The 20,729-nt window shown below is 42.9% G+C and overlaps 1 protein-coding gene across 8 annotated transcripts in view; it reads left to right on the top strand.

The window, feature by feature from the left end:
• LOC306715139 (uncharacterized protein) overlaps positions 1-20,729 on the top strand; it is a 72,597-nt gene that overhangs the window by 37,123 nt on the left and 14,745 nt on the right. For 6 of the 8 annotated variants that reach the window (XM_079185384.1, XM_079185385.1, XM_079185388.1 and 3 more), the window contains 6 exons: positions 218-391; positions 1,723-1,896; positions 7,362-7,535; positions 9,140-9,313; positions 10,643-10,816; positions 13,946-14,119. In XM_079185384.1, coding sequence (XP_079041510.1) covers positions 218-391; positions 1,723-1,896; positions 7,362-7,535; positions 9,140-9,313; positions 10,643-10,816; positions 13,946-14,119 — 1,044 coding nt within the window. The remainder of the gene's footprint in view (positions 1-217; positions 392-1,722; positions 1,897-7,361; positions 7,536-9,139; positions 9,314-10,642; positions 10,817-13,945; positions 14,120-20,729) is intronic. The other 2 variants (XM_079185387.1, XM_079185389.1) reach the window with 2 other exon arrangements.

Below are 20,729 nucleotides of genomic sequence, written 5' to 3'. Positions count from 1 at the left end.
CGTGCTTTTAGTTTGTTAGAGCGATCTACTACACTGGAATAACTTATTTCACTGTAATAATGATTTTAAATGTCTTTACAGTGACAGGATTTTCACAAAATGTCTGTTTACAAAAGAAGATGAAACCAAAATAAAAGCCACTCATGTTGATGATGAAAATAATTATTCATTGTGTATCAATATAAGAAACTCTGTGTGTTGTTTTGTGTGTTTGCAGTCTGTCAGACTGTCTTATCACAGAGGAAGGCTGTTCTTCTCTGGTCTCAGCTCTGAAGTCAAACCCCTCCCATCTGAGAAAACTGGATCTGAGTAAAAACTACCTGGAGGATTCAGGAGTGAAGCTGCTGAGTGGTTTTCTGGAGAGTCCACATTGTAGACTGGAGCGTCTGAGGTGGGTTCACTGTCTGCTGCTAGTGCAGCACCTTCATGTTTCATCAATAACTCTATTTGATTTATCTACGTATAGATCCATAAAGTGATACATTTTCTGGTAATATGTTCCACTTCACATCAGTTGCCTCGTTGTCTGCATGTCATCCTCTACAATCATGAAATGTACAACTTGTCTGGCTTCATCCTGCTGTTGGATGGATTACTGAACAGGCCTACCGGGCACAGGCCCAGGGGCCCAAAGTGTCAGGGTCCCCGCTGACCTTCACCTACGAAATGTCACTCAAAGAGACACATGAAGACTACAAAGAGACTTAAAGTTACTTGAATATACTATACTTGAGTGACTCAATGTTCATCATAAAAAAAGGAAATGTAATTTAATCACACGTAAAAAAACTTTTTTTTTTAAGTTTTAGGAAAATAACTAAAGTATTATTTAAAAAGAAAAAACATCTCTGATATTAACTTTTTTTTAAAACATTTAGCTTCTTTTTTTTGATCCGATCTGAATAATCTGAGACATCTGTTACAAAATGTATTAATGAGTATTCATCCAAAGTTCTATAAAGCATCATCCATTTCACATCTTTCATCAACCTGTTGTGCTCCAGGTTCATTTGAACATTTGCTTTGTGATCAGTTTGTCCTGAAAGTTCATATTATATTTGAAACAAGTCATCAATTCTCCTGACTTAAGCTGCTTTTACACGTCTGCTACCACGCTGCAGGAAACCCTTGTGAAGTTGAGTTACACATTTAAAAGCTGACCACATCTGATTGGATTATGAACAGATTGTTTCTCTTCATCATTTCTTCTTGATGCAGATTGAGTTACTGCAGTTTGTCAGTGGTCAGCTATTCTTCTCTGCTCTCAGCTCTGAAGTCTGAAGTGATCTACTGCATACAAGTTCATGGTGGTGTTACCAACATGTTACTGTGGGAGAACAATGTCTACTAGTGTCTCTGCTAATATGAGTTTGGAAGTAATGGTGTAAACTGAATGGTGAACTGGCCACTATCCTGCTCGGGATCAAAGTGTTGGATGTCTTGTCCAACCAACATGAACATCCTTTGGCCCACCTGCTTTAAGGGAACCAGGACGGTTTAAGTCATGCTTTTAGTGTGTTAGAGCGATCTACTACACTGGAATAACTTATTTCACTGTAATAATGATTTTTAAATGTCTTTACAGTGACAGGATTTTCACAAAATGTCTGTTTACAAAAAAAAGAAGAAACCAAAATGAAAGCCTCTCATCATTATGATGAAAAAAATTATTCATTGTGTATCGATATAAGAAACTCTGGGTGTTGTTTTGTGTGTTTGCAGTCTGTCAAGCTGTGAGATCACAGAGGAAGGCTGTTCTTCTCTGGGCTCTGCTCTGAAGTCAAACCCCTCCCATCTGAGAAAACTGCATCTGAGCGAAAACGACCTGAAGGATTCAGGAGTGAAGCTGCTGAGTGGTTTTCTGGAGAGTCCACATTGCAGACTGGAGACTCTGAGGTAGGTTCACTGTCTGCTGCTAGTGCAGCACCTTCATGTTTCATCAATAACTCTATTTGATTTATCTACTTATAGATCCATAAAGTGATACATTTACTGGTAATATGTTCCACTTCACATCAGCTGCCTCGTTGTCTGCATGTCATCCTCTACAATCATGAAATGTACAACCTTGTCTGGCTTCATCCTGCTGTTGGATGGATTACTGAAGAGGCCTACCGGGCACAGGCCCAGGGGCCCAAAACGTCAGGGGCCCCCCTGACCTTTACCTCCCAAATGTCACTCAATGAGACACAAAAAGACTACAAAGACACATAAAGACTACAAAGAGACATAAAGTTACTTGAATATACTATACTTGAGTGACTCAATGTTCATCATAAAAGAAGGAAATGTAATTTAATCACACGTAAAAAATGTTTTTTTCTTAAGTTTTAGGAAAATAACTATTAAAGTAATATTAAAAAAAAAAAACATTTCTGATATTAACTTTTTTTCAAAACATTTTGCTTTTTTCTTCTAATCTGGTCTTTAGAATCTGGATCAATACTCGTCAATACATTTTGTAACAATGTCTCAAAGTTCTATAAAGCATCATCCATTTCACATCTTTCATCAACCTGTTGTGCTCCAGGTTCATTTGAACATTTGCTTTGTGATCAGTTTGTCCTGAAAGTTCATATTATATTTGAAACAAGTCATGAATTGTCCTGACTTAAGCTGCTTTTACACATCTGCTACCACGCTGCAGGAAACCCTTGTGAAGTTGAGTTACACATTTAAAAGCTGAACACATCTGATTGATGATGAACAGATTGTTTCTCTTCATCATTTCTTCTTGATGCAGATTGAGTTACTGCAGTTTGTCAGAGGTCAGCTGTTCTTCTCTGCTCTCAGCTCTGAAGGAAAACAAAAAGGTGTTGGTAGTCGGGTTCGGTGGTCAGGACTTTGGAGGTGCTGGTGATATCTGCTTTAGGCGACCGGCTTCTTCGCCTGCGAGGCGGATGGGGGATGTGGCATGATCGATTCTTATGTACTTCATGGAGTAGTCCAGGCTGGGAATTAGGTGGAGCCTGGCGATGTCTGCGCAGGTGGGGAGTGGCTGTTTGAGTGCAGCGGCCAAGCTTGGTTAGCAATTCCAGGAGAAGTGGGGATTGGGTGTGGATGGCTCGATAATTGGGTGAGGTCCATGTTGTTACTGGTGATTGATGCCTGTGTTGTATTGAACGGAAAGGCAGAAGCGAGGGAAGAGGAAAAGATGCTGGGATGAAGGGATGTATGTGCGTGGGTTGGAAGTGCAGATTGTGGAAAAGAGACTGCAGGGTGAAATATCCCTGATGCAGAGAGAGTAAGGAGGGGGTGCGATACGAACTGGCCCTCTGGAGGGGCTGGTGTGAGTGACTGGGCTTGTCTGGCCGTGTTGTGCGTTGTGACGTCATTGACGTAGCGCCTGGCGCTGGTGGCTCAGCGATTGAGGGAGGTGTAGTGCTGAGTGTCCGTGAGTGGTTTGAAGAGTTTTGCTTTTCTGTCGGACTGGTGGAAATGGATATTGAGCTGGGTGAGTGCGTGCTTCAGTCGAGAGACTGTCCACTCGGAAATGCGGGATGTATGGGGGCCATGGGATGTTGGCGTGGAGGAGAAGGGTCGCTGAGGTTTTGGGCGTTGTTCGAGCGGCTGGATCTCGAGCGGCGTTGTGGAGGGACAATGTCCCTCGGACTCCGAAGTTGGGATCTCCCCCTGGGGTTGTTGGAAGGCGAAGGACCGACGACTTCGGAATTATCCGAGGATAGGGTTAGCTGTGGCTAAGAGTGAAACTGGTAGGGGGAGGGGGGGGGGATAAGTTGGAGGACGCTGGAATTGTCTGCTGGCGGGGCTGTGGAAATGAGGAGGCACGTTTAAGATGAGATGGCAATACTAGTGGGGGTAGGGGTGGAGGAAGAGAGGGGGGGGGAAACAGGCAGGGAGAAACAACTGTTGCGTCCCTGGCAAGATAACCAACCCAGAGCTGCTCCCTTAGCTGTGCCATATACCTACCTGTTCTCTGTTGTTGGAGCAGTCTGTGCAGCTGGGGTAGCCGGTAGAGGTGGGAGGAGTTGGCCGAGGTGGGTGGAACATGGCAGGTAGAAGTAACAGAACATGAAAGGATGGAGGGATGGATGTACCTGGGTTAATCGTGAATTTAGGGGGAAAACATAGCGAGGAGATGTCTCTGGCGCGGGGGAGCTTGACGGCCAGAGTCAGTATGGCATGGGACAACTTAAGGCAGGACGCAGTCGACTGCCCTTCTATAAACACGTTTAAGTCGAGGCCGACAGCAGACTGGAAGCAGCAGCCTATCTATGCTACTACACCTTCTCCAACTGAAAGCTGTATCTCTGTCAAACTACATGCGGGAGTCAGATATTTAATCGTGACTCGTCTTGAAGAGGATCGGTTCATAGCCTTAGTACCGGTCTCATTACCCTAAGCGGGTACGTATTGGCCGTTCAGGTTAAAGATTCACGATCAGAGTATACAACCTGGCCCTCTGGAGGGACTGATGTAGATGGATGGGCTTCTTCCGCCGTGTGATGCGTCATGACGTCATCGGCGCGCGCCTGACGTGGCGCCGGGAACCCGGAAGTGCTCTGGAGGCTCGGAGAGCGAGAGAGTTGTTGTGCCACGGGTGCTTGAATAGTTTGCAAAGTTGGGCTTTTTAACAGACTGATGATTCTTCGTTTAAGAGACTGTCCGCTCAGAGAAGTGGGATTTACATTCCATGACAGTCATTTAGCAGACGCTTTTATCCAAAGCGACTTACAATAAGTGTATTCAACATTGGTATTCAATAGAACTACTAGTCACCAGAAGTCATAAGTGCATATCCTTTGCTAAATAAGTATCTAAGAGCATAAACCAGGGCAAACGTACAGTGCAGAAACAAACATACAATAAGTGCAACGAGCTAACACGCAATACAATAAGTGCAACAAACTAATACGATTACAATAAGTGCAACAAACGAATACAATTACAATAAGTGCTAAGTGGAAGGCTCAGGGTAGTACTTCTTGAAGAGGTGAGTTTTCAGCCTGCGCCGAAAGATGGGCAGTGACTCCGCTGTCCTGACGTCAGTGGGAAGTTCATTCCACCATTGTGAGGCCAGGACAGAAAACAGCCGTGACCGGGTCGATCGGCCGCAGGGACCTCTGAGCGACGGGGGAACCAATCGCCCTGATGCAGCAGAGCGAAGTGGTCGGGCGGGGGTGTAGGGTTTGACCATGGCCTGGAGATAGGAAGGAGCTGTTCCTTTCACTGCGCTATAGGCTAGCACCATAGTCTTAAACTGGATGCGAGCTCTGACAGGTAGCCAGTGTAGAGCACGGAGAAGGGAAGTTGTGTGGGAGAACTTGGGGCAATCGAACACCAGGCGAGCTGCAGCTTTCTGGACAAGCTCCAGCGGTCTGATGGCCGACGCCGTGGCTCCGGCAAGTAGAGAGTTGTAGTAGTCCAGGCGGGAGATGACAAGAGCCTGGATGAGCACCTGTGCCGTCTCCTCAGTGAGGAAGGGGCGAATCCTCCTGATGTTGTAGGGCAGGAATCTACGGGAACGTGTAATCGATGAGATATTTGCTGAGAACGACAGTTGGTCATCCAGGGTCACACCCAGGTTCCTCGCAGTCCAAGTTGGCGTCACCACGGCATCATCCCTGGTGATGGACAGGTCTCGGCGTGGGCAACCCTTTCCTGGGAGGAACAGTAGCTCGGTTTTGTCCAGGTTGAGCTTGAGGTGGTTTGTCGTCATCCACTTTGAGATGTCAGCCAAGCACGCAGCTATGCGTATCTCCACTTGAGTGTCACCAGGAGGAAATGACAAGACCAGCTGGGTGTCATCGGCATAGCAATGGTAAGAGAAGTCATGTGAGCGAATAACAGAACCCAGAGATGTTGTGTAGAGCGAGAAGAGATGGGGGCCCAGGACTGAACCTTGTGAAACCCCTGTAGTCAGCAAGCGTGGTTCCAACACGGCCCCCCTCCATGTCACCTGGTAGGATCGACCTGTCAGGTAGGATGCAAACAGGGAGAGTGCAGAGACGCCCATCCCCTTGAGGGTGGAGAGGAGGATCTGGTGGTTCACAGTGTCAAATGCTGCGGACAGGTCCAGGAGAATCAGGACAGAAGAGAGAGAGTTTGCTCTTGCGGCGTGAAGGGACTCCGTCACCGCAAGGAGGGCTGTCTCAGTCGAGTGACCCACTTTGAACTCAGACTGGTGGGGGTTCCAAGAGGCTGTTCTGATGGAGATAGGAAGACAGTTGGTTGAAGACAGCACGTTCAAGTGTTTTGGATAGAAAGGGTAGAAGAGAAACCGGTCTGAAGTTCTTGACGTCAGACGGGTCAAGTGATGGTTTCTTCAGAAGGGGAGTGACTCTGGCAGTCTTGAAAGCCGTGGGAAAGCATCCTGAAACGAGAGATGTGTTGATGAGGTGGGTGAGGAAAGGAAGGAGTTCAGTCGCAATAGACTGAAGAAGAGGGGAAGGAATCGGATCAAGGGAGCACGTGGTGGGGCGGTTAGATGTAACAAGTTTGAGGACCTCGTTAGGAGAGAGGGGAGCAAGATAGGCTAAGCTGGGGCATGGAGAGGGGAGGGAGACTGTTGGGGGAAGAGCTGAACAGGGTAGAGAGGGAGAGGGTGGACAGGGACAGGGGAGTGGAGAGAAGGAGGATCTGATATCGTCTACCTTCTTGTCAAAGAAGTGGGCGAAATCGTCAGGGCGGAGGGAGGAAGTAGGTGGAGGGGGTGGAAGAGATTGGAAGTTAAGAAGGTCCTCCGGCAGTTTGCCTTTTCTCCATATATTGAGACTGTCGGAGCCTCGAAATGGTGAATGAGGGTCGCGGTGGTTTCACCGGTCGTTTGAGCGCCTGGAACTCCGGCGGTCGAGAGAGCGGCGTGAGTGAAGGATTGAGAGGATTAGGGTCGAATAATGGGATTCCGGAATCAGGATCAGAGAGCGTCTGTCGTACGTCATGTGAAGACAGAGTCGAAGAGGAAGTGAACAGGTTAGTTGTGCTTAAATACTCTGTGCAGAGGAAATGAGCTGTGTTCTGGGCGTTCGTTCCTGAACGAAGTTTATAAAACTCAATTAATGGTGTAAAATGAATGGTGAACTGGCCACTATCCTGCTCGGGATCAAAGTGTTGGATGTCTTGTCCAACCAACATGAACATCCTTTTAACCACCTGCTTTCAGGGAACCAGGACGGTTTAAGTCGTGCTTTTAGTTTGTTAGAGCAATCTACTACACTGGAATAACTTATTTCACTGTAATAATGATTTTAAATGTCTTTACAGTGACAGTATTTCCACAAAATGTCTGTTTACAAAAAAAAGAAGAAACCAAAATGAAAGCCTCTCATCTTTATGATGAAAATAATTATTCATTGTGTATCAATATAAGAAACTCTGTGTGTTGTTTTGTGTGTTTGCAGTCTGTCACTCTGTGAGATCACAGAGGAAGGCTGTTCTTCTCTGGGCTCAGCTCTGAAGTCAAACCCCTCCCATCTGAGAGAACTGGATCTGAGTAGAAACAACCTGAAGGATTCAGGAGTGAAGCTGCTGAGTGGTTTTCTGGAGAGTCCACGTTGTGGACTGGAGACTCTGAGGTGGGTTCACTGTCTGCTGCTAGTGCAGCACCTTCATGTTTCATCAATAACTCTATTTGATTTATCTACGTATAGATCCATAAAGTGATACATTTTCTGGTAAAACAGCGGTAAACAAAACAGACGCCGGTAGGCAAAACAGTGGCAAACAAAACAGACGCCGGTTGGCAAAACAGCAGCGTTCCTCCAATATGAGCAGGTTAGCTGTAGCCACTTTGTGGCAACGTTCCGCTCAAACCCAGCAAAAGGTCCCCTGTAATAGAGGATGACAACAAATGAATAAAATAATAATAATTAACCCCAAAGTATATGAGGGAAATGAAATCACCTACCGATCAGGCAATATTGGTCTGCTCCAGAAGGGGGGAGGAGGGCATGTAGCGCTGCTACCAGCGGCTATATGAGTAAAACGCGGTTACAAACATAACGCCATAATATAATAAACTCAGGACCCAATCGAGACTCACCGACACAGATCCGCAGGTGAGTCTCCTGTGCAGGAGGAGGGGAGCCCAAGAGATAGTCTACAAAATGACAGAAAGCCAATATAATACCAGAACAGCACGACTGATAGAAACAATGCGGCAGCGTCTTGCATACCTGCAACAGTAGCGGAAGTCAGGCAGACCGGAAGTGAGACACGTGTTTGACGTCAGGGGTGCGCTAAGGGAATTCCGTCACATTTATATGATGCAGCACGCACCGTAATTGTCTCGGGATGGTCTTGCAATTAAAGGGATGACAGCAAGGCCCAGCGAGGGACAAAAGCTCCCTTCTGCTACACTGACGTAGCTGTAGGCCTGCAGGCCGCTCTGGTGCGTCTAAGAATCTCAAACTAAAGATCTGATTGGTTGAACACTATGACAATAAACAATATCGTCCCCATTCACTTAAACTGCACATGGAGGCACTTGTGAGTCTGCAGGCCTCGGGCCTCTCTTCTTACCTAGAGACACAGAGGTGAAATCTGATTGGATAAAAGCTCTACTTAAAACAAGCTGCACTGGAAGCAGAGCAACTGAGGAAGACAGTAGCTGTGCAATGAGAAAATAAGATAATGGGAAAAATATTTTTATAAATAATAATACATGTAGTGTATTTAAGAAAAATTATTAAATTATAAAATAGCTATAACTTTGTGATTCTGTTTAGGCCAGCAGAGAAGGCTTTGCAGGCCCCGACGGCCCACCACTGTGTAATCAACATGTTACTGTGGGAGAACAATGTCTACTAGTGTCTCTGCTAATATGTGTTTGGAAGTAATGGTGTAAACTGAATGGTGAACTGGCCACTATCCTGCTCGGGATCAAAGTGTTGGATGTCTTGTCCAACCAACATGAACATCCTTTGGCCCACCTGCTTTCAGGGAACCAGGACGGTTTAAGTCGTGCTTTTAGTTTGTTGGAGCGATCTACTACACTGGAATAACTTATTTCACTGTAATAATGATTTTAAATGTCTTTACAGTGACAGGATTTTCACAAAATGTCTGTTTACAAAAAAAAGATGAAACCAAAATGAAAGACACTCATGTTTATGATGAAAATAATGATTCATTGTGTATCGATATAAGAAACTCTGTGTGTTGTTTTGTGTGTTTGCAGTCTGTCACGCTGTGGGATCACAAAGGAAGGCTGTTCTTCTCTGGGCTCAGCTCTGAAGTCAAACCCCTCCCATCTGAGAGAACTGGATCTGAGTGGAAACAACCTGAAGGATTCAGGAGTGAAGCTGCTGAGTGGTTTTCTGGAGAGTCCACATTGTGGACTGGAGACTCTGAGGTGGGTTCACTGTCTGCTGCTAGTGCAGCACCTTCATGTTTCATCAATAACTCTATTTGATTTATCTACGTATAGATCCATAAAGTGATACATTTTCTGGTAATATGTTCCACTTCACATCAGCTGCCTCGTTGTCTGTATGTCATCCTCTACAATCATGAAATGTACAACTTGTCTGGCTTCATCCTGCTGTTGGATGGATTACTGAAGAGGCCTACCGGGCACAGGCCCAGGGGCCCAAAGTGTCAGGGGCCCCGCTGACCTTCACCTACGAAATGTCACTCAAAGAGACACAAAAAGACTACAAAGAGACACAAAGTTACTTGAATATGCTATACTTGAGTGACTCAATGTTCATCATAAAAGAAGGAAATGTAATTTACTCACATGTAAAAAAACTTTTTTTTTTAAGTTTCAGGAAAATAACTATTAAAGTAATATTTTAAAAGAAAATCATTTCTGATATTAACTTTTTTCAAAACATTTAGCTTTTTTCTTCTAATCTGGTCTTTAGAATCTGGATCAATACTCATCAATACATTTTGTAACAATGTCTCAAAGTTCTATAAAGCATCATCCATTTCACATCTTTCATCAACCTGTTGTGCTCCAGGTTCATTTGAACATTTGCTTTGTGATCAGTTTGTCCTGAAAGTTCATATTATATTTGAAACAAGTCATGAATTCTCCTGACTTAAGCTGCTTTTACACGTCTGCTACCACGCTGCAGGAAACCCTTGTGAAGTTGAGTTACACATTTAAAAGCTGAACACATCTGATTGATGATGAACAGATTGTTTCTCTTCATCATTTCTTCTTGATGCAGATTGAGTTACTGCAGTTTGTCAGAGGTCAGCTGTTCTTCTCTGCTCTCAGCTCTGAAGTCTGAAGTGATCTACTGCATACAAGTTCATGGTGGTGTTACCAACATGTTACTGTGGGAGAACAATGTCTACTAGTGTCTCTGCTAATATGAGTTTGGAAATAATTGGTGTAAACTGAATGGTGAACTGGCCACTATCCTGCTTGGGATCAAAGTGTTGGATGACTTGTCCAACCAACATGAACATCCTTTGGCCCACCTGCTTTCACGGAACCAGGACGGTTTAAGTCGTGCTTTTAGTTTGTTAGAGCAATCTACTACACTGGAATAACTTATTTCACTGTAATAATGATTTTAAATGTCTTTACAGTGACAGGATTTTCACAAAATGTCTGTTTACAAAAGAAGATGAAACCAAAATGAAAGCCACTCATGTTTATGATGAAAATAATTATTCATTGTGTATCGATATAAGAAACTCTGCGTGTTGTTTTGTGTGTTTGCAGTCTTTCATGGTGTCGGATCACAAAAGAAGGCTGTTCTTCTCTGGGCTCAGCTCTGAAGTCAAACCCCTCCCATCTGAGAGAACTGGATCTGAGTAGAAACAACCTGAATGATTCAGGAGTGAAGCTGCTGAGTGGTTTTCTGGAGAGTCCACATTGTGGACTGGAGCGTCTGAGGTGGGTTCACTGTCTGCTGCTAGTGCAGCACCTTCATGTTTCATCAATAACTCTATTTGATTTATCTACGTATAGATCCATAAAGTGATACATTTTCTGGTAATATGTTCCACTTCACATCAGCTGCCTCGTTGTCTGCATGTCATCCTCTACAATCATGAAATGTACAACTTGTCTGGCTTCATCCTGCTGTTGGATGGATTACTGAACAGGCCTACCGGGAACAGGCCCAGGGGCCCAAAGTGTCAGGGGCCCCCCTGACTTTTACCTAAGAGATGTTACAGGTCCCAGGATGTATGACCTTGATGACAGATTTTATTCCTGAGAAAAAGAGGAAATGATAAGACAGGCAAACTTGTGGCTTCTTTTTTCAGCATCTGAGCTAGTGCTGGACGGTATACCATTTTTAATTTACCCTACGAGCTACATATCTTTAACAGGCAGCTAAACATATCATTCACAGCTAGATGTAATGGTGTCGGAGTTACTTAAATTATGTGTATTGAGAGGTACACCTAGTCATGGTCATATCTTTTTAACAATTAACAACCCACAACTAACACTCTTTAACAGAGCAAAACCCCATGACACAACAGCCTGTGACACATAAACAATTTGTAACACTAATAATTGTAAATTTATAAAATTTCACTGCCGAACTGCATGCTGGGTACAGCCCACTCGCCTGCTAGCACAACAGTCTGCTAACAGCTGGGAGAGGCTCCGTCGCTCCAGTAACGTTACATTAAAGAACAGAACAGAGTGATGCAGGATGTACAAAGACAGACCGGAGATGCACCGATAGTTTGACACATATGCAACGCTGATTACATGTAATATGTATGGGATTTGTTATCAATGTACGTTGGTACATAGAGGGTGATAAGAAGCTGTACTTAGAGGGGCTTAGGACCCAGGGGAATGTAGGTGAAGGAAACAGGAAGAGACGGGAGACACACCACACAAACAGCTGTTCACCGCTCGTCACGATCCTGTAGACCAGTGAATCTCAACTGGTGGGTCGTGGCGGACCCATTTTCAGTGGATCGCGGGCCTTTGCCTTATGCATTAGAGTTATTCACACTCCTTTCCAGCATTTACGGCACTTGTTCAGTGGTGCAGGAAAAACACAGACCAATGCGTTGTAAATCACGTCACGTGATGCAGTTTAGCCAATCAAATAAGGGTATTCTGATATGTTTCCCACCTCCAGTGAGATGTACCCACACCGTGAAACAGGAGGGAGAGACAAGGAAAGAGAATATAGAGCAGAGCACTAATATTATGAAATGTGAAAGTCAAATAACTGTATAATTTTTCAAAGATTCAAATTGTTTAAAAGACCACAGTCCTTATTCTATGCTCCAAAAATACTGCCTAAAAAGTGTCTGCTCAATAAGTGAACATACGATAAATTATGCATTCATGTGTGAAATGTTATACGGCCATAACTTTAAATCATACCACCCACTACCCGCACACACAAGTCTCACAGCGCTGCACTAGAAATACAGTTCTACAGGAAGTTGTATTATGATTGGAAAATCACAGAAATTCATTCAAATATCATGAATCAAATCTTCATAAAATAATGAAAATGTGACCATACATTTTGTGTGCGTCACAGAGACACAAAAAGACTACAAAGAGACACAAAAAGTTACTTGAATATACTATATATACACTATACTTGAGTGGGTCAATGTTCACTATAAAAAAAGGAAATGTAAGTTAATCACACGTAAAGAACAAAACTTTTTTTTTAGGAAAATAACTGTTAAAGTAATATTAAAAAAAAAAAATTCGGATACAAACTTTTTTTCTTTTTTTTTTCTGATCCGCTCCGAAGAATCTGGATCAATACTCATCAATACATTTTGTAACAATGTCTCAAAGTTCTATAAAGCATCATCCATTTCACATCTTTGATCAACCTGTTGTGCTCCAGGTCCATTTGAACATTTGCTTTGTGATCAGTTTGTCCTGAAAGTTCATATTATATTTGAAACAAGTCATGAATTCTCCTGACTTAAGCTGCTTTTACACGTCTGCTACCACGCTGCAGGAAACCCTTGTGAAGTTATGGGGTCAGATCAGTCTCAAATATTGCAAATGCACACAGAAAGACTCATAAATGCAAACAGAAAGATTCACAAATACATTCCAATGCACACATTAATAAATTACGATTTATATATACATGTAAAAATAAAATCACAAATATATTTCTGCATTTGTATGTATTTGTGTGTGGATTTTTCTATTTGTTTGTGGATTTGTATGTATTTCTTTGTTACAAATGAATGCAGTACAATCCACAAATAAATACATACAAATGCAGAAATATATTTGTGATTTTTTTTTTTTACATTTATATAAATCGTAATTTATTAATGTGTGCATTGGAATGTATTTGTGAATCGTTCTGTGTGCATTTGTGAGTCAAATTTATTTGTAAATCCTGTGTGCATTTGTAAATCGAATATATTTGTGGATTGTTCTGTGTGCATTTGCAATTATTGAGACTGATCTGACCCCATATGAAGTTGAGTTACACATTTAAAAGCTGAACACATCTGATTGATGATGAACAGATTGTTTCTCTTCATCATTTCTTCTTGATGCAGATTGAGTTACTGCAGTTTGTCAGAGGTCAGCTGTTCTTCTCTGCTCTCAGCTCTGAAGTCTGAAGTGATCTACTGCATACAAGTTCATGGTGGTGTTACCAACATGTTACTGTGGGAGAACAATGTCCACTAGTGTCTCTGCTAATATGTGTTTGGAAGTAATGGTGTAAACTGAATGGTGAACTGGCCACTATCCTGCTCGGGATCAAAGTGTTGGATGTCTTGTCCAACCAACATGAACATCCTTTGGCCCACCTGCTTTCAGGGAACCAGGATGGTTTATGTTGTGCTTTTAGTTTGTTAGAGCGATCTACTACACTAGAATAACTTATTTCACTGTAATAATGATTTTAGATGTCCTTACAGTGACAGGATTTTCACAAAATGTCTGTTTACAAAAGAAGATGAAACCAAAATGAAAGCCACTCATGTTTATGATGAAAATAATGATTCATTGTGTATCAATATAAGAAACTCTGTGTGTTGTTTTGTGTGTTTGTAGTCTGTCATACTGTCATATCACAGAGGAAGGCTGTTCTTCTCTGGTCTCAGCTCTGAAGTCAAACCCCTCCCATCTGAGAAAACTGGATCTGAGTGGAAACAACCTGAAGGATTCAGGAGTGAAGCTGCTGAGTGTTTTTCTGGAGAGTCCACATTGTAGACTGGTGGCTCTGAGGTGGGTTCACTGTCTGCTGCTAGTGCAGCACCTTCATGTTTCATCAATAACTATTTGATTTATCTACGTATAGATCCATAAAGTGATACATTTTCTGGTAATATGTTCCACTTCACATCAGCTGCCTCGTTGTCTGCATGTCATCCTCTACAATCATGAAATGTACAACTTGTCTGGCTTCATCCTGCTGTTGGATGGATTACTGAACAGGCCTACCGGGCACAGGCCCAGGGGCCCAAAGTGTCAGGGGCCCCGCTGACCTTCACCTACGAAATGTCACTCAAAGAGACAGAAAAAGACCACAAAGAGACACATAAAGACTACTGTGGTTGTGGGCGTGGTCTGTGCTCGGCTACAGGGGAGAGATCTGTGGGAGTGGTTCAGGCACCAGTGTAGCCGACTCCTTGCTACTCGCGGGTCCTCAACACACCACACCGTCTTCAGCAGTTAAGGTTTACTCAAACGTATTTTATTTACAAACTTAAACAAAACTTCTTAATTGTCATTTCCTCGCTCCTCGATCCGGAAGTTGTTCTGCGCCGCCATATTGACGGCCGTCCCAAAGCTCTTATTTAGCTCGGAGGATCGAGGATCGAGGAGGGAGGAGGGATCGAGGAGGAGCCATGAGCGAGGAACCATGAGAACAGACTTCCAGGAAGTGTTTTAACGGCCGACACGCCCCCTCATTGTTCATCAGTTATGTGATTGGACGCTGCAGCCGATCGGACTGACTGACTGAGTTTAACACCAGAGTGAAGACAGATCACAGATTAAACTCTAGTTTATATTTGATTAGTTTTCTGATTAACCGTCTGGTTTAAATATATGTTAATTGTAGACTGAACAACAAAAGGACCACAAACAACTTTCTTTATTTATTAGAAAGATTTGTGTTTTCATGATCTGATATTTCCCTCAATAACTTTTATTATGTAAACAGTTAAAGTCAGAGAGAGCTTTTTACATAATTTATCATAATTTCATTCAGTCACGTGAGGCGGATCATTCCTGAGTGTTGGGTTTGATGAGTTTTAGCATTTAAGAGAAACAATAATCATATTCTGGGTTATTTAATGTCGATGTCACAATCTTCATTTCAAAACGTACAGACGCAAATAATGCATAAATAATACGAACGCATTCCGCTGGTAGAAATCGATCCTGTGCTTATAAACAGAACACAAACACAGTTTGTTAACAGGCTACAGAGAGACAACACCTCTACAGTGATGATAACTGTGTCTTTATTAGTTATTAGTATTATTTGTTACTATTATTAAGTATAGTGATCATTAGGGGTGGAAATCGCGAGAGATCCCGCGATACGATATCACGATACTGTGATATTATCACGATACTGCAATATGCTGAGTATTGCGAGAACATATATTGCGATTTATTACCTTTTTTCATCTGCAAATGATGTCCTCAAAGGAAAACTGTGTCAACATGTTTTATCTAATAAGATAAAGTTTTCAGTCTGTTCATCTCACTTCAATCATTTGTATTGCAGCAAAATGGGATTATCAAGCAGACAGACTGACCAACACTGTCATTACTGTTGCACCTGACAAACTTAACTGAATTCAAACGTGTCTATAACTACGATATAAGAGTTATATAACTGGTATAACTTGCGAGGCGTGGACGTCGAGGGCAGAGAGCCAGTTATGCGCTGCACTCTCCCCATGAGCCTGGCTGCTGTTGGCAGATGTAACGCCCGTTGTGAGGCCAGATTGAGCGTGTGAGCGAAACAGAATTCACATGCAGCCAGGCACATGCACCATATGGTGCAAACAATGGAAAGACGCTGCCGTATTTATGTCTAGATGACGTTATGTTGAGTGTTGATGGAGCTGCTGCAATGTTAGTATAGAATAGCACCGATCGATCTGAGCTCCATTGAGAAAACAAGTACAAATTGGCATCATTGCGTAGTTATTTCAGAGTCACCTTTTTGTTGGTTTATTGCCGTTAAATCACAGCCAAATCAGTTTATTTTGTGTTCATACAGCTTTAGTAAACAGCCGACGTGTGGCTTGCTAGACACAGTGAGCTCGATGAAATCCACGGAGCTCCTCCGGACTGTGTTATGAACCAGACATGACGGCGTTTAGTTTCCCGTGATATCTGGGACTTCCACAACACGTACTGAGCAGAAATAGAGGTTATTTTTCCACGGTTGATGGCGGACAGTTGAACGGCTTTCAGGGTGATAAGCCTCGCCCCCTCTCCGGTGCATCCAGCGCGATTCACGCGAATGAAAACAAATAGTCCCCGGCGAGACCGGCGGCGCAAATGACGCGATTCGCGCCGCGTTCATCGCGTTAATCTCTGTAGAGTTTGGGCACGGCTGTGTCGGTGAAAGAACGCCGTGAAGGCCTTCCTTGTTAAAACGGCACATTTCTGATTTCTTTCTCCGATCGATGTCTCTCTTTGTTTTGACCAACTTCCTACCAATCTCACTGACCCAGGACCTCTTCTGACCTCACCAGAAAACAACTCAGCACCATCTAGTGGACTGAAAAAGCAATTGATGATACTTGGCTTCCGTGTATCGATACAATATCGCCACGCAAAATATCGCGATACTATGCTGTATCGATTTTTTCGACCCCTAGTGATCAAGTGAACAGACACAAACTTCTCAAAAGTCTCTCCAGCTGATAAAGCCGACTGACAGCTGATCCAGCTGTTATCTATGGGGTCAGATCAGTCTCAATAATTGCAAATGCACACAGAAAGACTCACGAATGCAAACAGAGACTCACAAATGCGCACAGAACAATTCACAAATATATTCGATTTACAAATGCACATGGAAGGATTTACAAATACATTCCAATACACACATAAATAAATTACGATTTATATAAATGTAAAAATAAAATCACAAATATATTTCTGCATTTGTATGTATTTGTGTGTGGTTTTTTCTATTTGTTTGTGGATTTGTATGTATTTCTTTGTGGATCGCACTGCATTTATTTGTGGATTGCTCCACATTTGTTTGTGGGTTTTTTGAGACTCCCCTGACGTGGCTGGATTCGCAAATGCATATTTTTCAACATAGACCTATCTGTAGCCAATCAGATTTCAGCCTCATTTTCAACCAATCATTTGAGCGCAGCTCCCCCCTCCCCTCCCCACGAGGCTGCCATAGAAAAATCCACGCAGAAATATATTTGTGATTTCTTTTTTTTTACATTTATATAAATCGTAATTTATTTATGTGTGCATTGGAATGTATTTGTGAATCGTTCTGCGTGCATTTGTGAGTTAAATTTATTTTTAAATCCTTCTGTGTGCATTTGTAAATCTAATATATTTGTGAATTGTTCTGTGCGCATTTGTGAATCTTTCTGCGTGCAATTGCAATTATTGAGACTGATCTGACCCCATAGTTATCAGCTGTGATCAGCGGCTGCCGTCATCAGAAACAGACGTCGCTTCACGTGACGCAACTGAGGAAAGACGTCTCATGTCTCTTAAAATATATATCCTTGTTTCGTCTCTCCTCGCATTGGTTTCCTTGCGTCTCTCCATGCATCCCTGGTGGGAGGGACTAAGACGCAAGGAAAGGAGCCAAGTGAGGGAAACGGGGATACAATTAAGAGACTTGGCATGTACCCTCTGTCTCACCGGCCACCAGAGCTTCTTGTTCTTCTTGTTTAAATTTGATTGGCGGATCGCAACCAACTTGAATAGGTGCATACCGCCACCTACTGTACCGGAGTGTGCAGTTTCAGGATAAAAGTTTCATCCCTGTTCTATCTGAAAAATAAAACAGAACAGAACAAAACATATACATGTAAATAACTAAATAACTAAACCTAATACTACACCTACGGTCTAATCCTGTTTCTTTAAGAAATCGCAATAGTGCCCTGTAGCTATGAAGGCAAATCACTGTCAAAATCCGAGAGCGCAAATGAGATCCACGCGCGTGCGTAAATCAAACAGCCGCGTGCGAATTTACTTTGACGAGCGCTTTTACATCACTGTGCGAGCAAAAGTCGCTTTGCCTTCATATGTAGCACTCACGCCATTCTTTGTCCACTGCCAGAACTCACTCCACCTCCGTCCCAACTTACACAGTTTTTGCTTCAAGATGTACCTGTCTGAATTGTATCTTCGACATTTCAGGATAACATGCTCCACGTCTTCAGTATCATTACAAATAGTGCACTTATCCGAGTTCATTTTTGCCATTAAATAGAGTCAGTGGCGGGCCGTGGATTTTATACCTGGGCCTTCAGTGCTGTTCTACACTTCTAATAACCTCATTATGACGTCACAGCTACGGGTTATTATTTGTTTCGTGTAAAAGCCGCATATTCACATAACACTGCAACATTTGACAAATGAAATAAAATGTTACATGAAGTTCAACACCAAGCATACAAAACACGAAATGCAGAGTGCAGATACATGAATACGAGCATGACGGGACGCTGCGTTATTAACGGACAATACAGTCCAAATCAATGTAACACAATGACAAACTCACAACAGCAGTCGCATATATTCGTATGACAACAAAGCAACAAATCAATCCAGCAGACCTGCATTCCACCACACGAGCACGAGCCATTCAAATATTATTCATAAAAACGCCACGATAGACAAATGAACAGTAGAGGTAAACAAACGAAGTTCACTTACTAAATGCTGTCTATCCTCCTTTCTTTGTTGACAAAGAGTTTAATCCCAGTACATCAGTTCCAGTAAGAAGTACTTCTCGATTCATCGACGCCAGTCGAGCCTCCCCAGTTGTATTTCGCCGGTCGTCGTCGGTCTTCCGCCGCCGGTCGGTTGTCCGTCTTCCGCCGCCGTTCGGTGGTCGTCTTCGACCGCCGTTCGGTGGTCGTATTCGGCCGTGGACCGGCGAAGGGCGGGCCGCGGTTGTGGAGCTGTTTCCCTGCGAACGTGGTCGTTGAGTTGTAGATCCACTCGAGTCTCTCCAAAAGTACCGACGCTCAGTTAAAATGAAACACATTCACAGCCATAACATGTGCAACGCTTCTCCGACGCTGCATACAAATCCTTTTCCTGGCTGGGTCAGGGCTGCTAGCTGTGGGGTCATTTCTTACTATGTCCAGTTTGTTCAGAAATGTCCTTCTTGAGAAAAGCGTTCCCAGTAACTCCGCCACTAAATCCGTTTCTCCTCCTTCCACCATTTCATATTAAAAAAACAAAGCTAGGTAAAATGTCTTTCAAATATTTCCACTTGAACTCTGTCTGCTACAACCAAAGCTCTGCTAGCAAGCATTATGTTTTGCGGGCACATAGTCACGTGCCCGCCCACTGACCAATCACAGCACACTGCACCTTGCCGCAGAGAGGCATCTGGACTCTGAGCTGCAGTAATGCTGACGTCACTGTAGGCCTGCAAACTGCTCTGGTGCGTCCATGAATCTCAAACTAAAGATCTGATTGGTTGAAGAATATGTCAATCAACAATGTCGTCCCCATTCAACTTAAACTGCACATGGAGGCACTGGTGAGTCTGCAGGCCTGGGCCTCTCTTCTTACTAGAGACACAGAGGTGAAATCTGATTGGATAAAAGCTCTACTTAAAACAAGCTGCACTGGAAGCAGAGCAACTGAGGAGCACAGTAGCTGTGCAATGAGAAAATAAGATAATGGGAAAAATATTTTTATAAATTATAATACATATAAGAAAAAATTAAATGTATTTAAGAAAAAATATTAAATTATGAAATAGCTATAACTTTGTGATTCTGTTTAGGCCAGCAGAGAAGGCTTTGCAGGCCCTGACGGCCCGCCACTGAATAGAGTTGAGTTAAGTCCTGTATGTCCGAATCTTAACCTTGATAATATGACCTCCTCTCTTCTATACTTCCCTTTGTATGTCTTAATATTTATGGATTTCTGAATGTTATAATAATGTCTTCCTTTGTTGTCGTTGTCCCGCTTCTTCTGCCATAAATCCCGTACTGCCTCTCTTATTAATGATTTAGCTTCCCCCTTTCCAAAAGGTATATTCAATATCTCCTCTTCTTTTAGTTTTAGAGCTCTCTTTGCAATCATATCTGCTCTCTCATTGCCCTCCACACCTACATGAGCAGGAACCCAGCAAAATTGCACATTTATTCCCAGTCTTTGAAGTCTCAACATTATCAGAGATATTTCCATCACTAAATCCTCTCTTATTGTTTGTTTTGACTTTAGGCTGTTTAAAGCTGCAGCAGAATCTGAACAGATGACCACTCTCTCAGGCCTGACCTTTTCTACCCATTGCAGTCCCAAGATTATTGCTATAATTTCAGCTGTAAAGACAGACAGTCTGTCATTAATGCGTTTGATTATTGTCACACTAAATTCTGGTATGAATACCCCTGATCCTACGTGTTCATTCCCGTTGTCTTTAGATCCATCTGTATAGATCTGCAGATAGTTATAATAGTTATTGTTGATGTATACTTGAGTCTGATGTCCAATGTCATACAAGTTTCTTTCCATCCATTTTTTCCTCTGTTCTATGAGTGTTAAATCCACATTGTGAACTGGTAGTATCCAGGGAGGAACATTTCCCCACATAACATTGGGACCATACTCTAACCCATTTAAACCGTATTCTTTGGCT

This window comes from Pholis gunnellus, assembly GCF_910591455.1.
Source record: "Pholis gunnellus genome assembly, chromosome: 24".
Taxonomy (NCBI): domain Eukaryota; kingdom Metazoa; phylum Chordata; class Actinopteri; order Perciformes; family Pholidae; genus Pholis; species Pholis gunnellus.
This window is presented reverse-complemented; position numbering and strand designations above follow the sequence as displayed.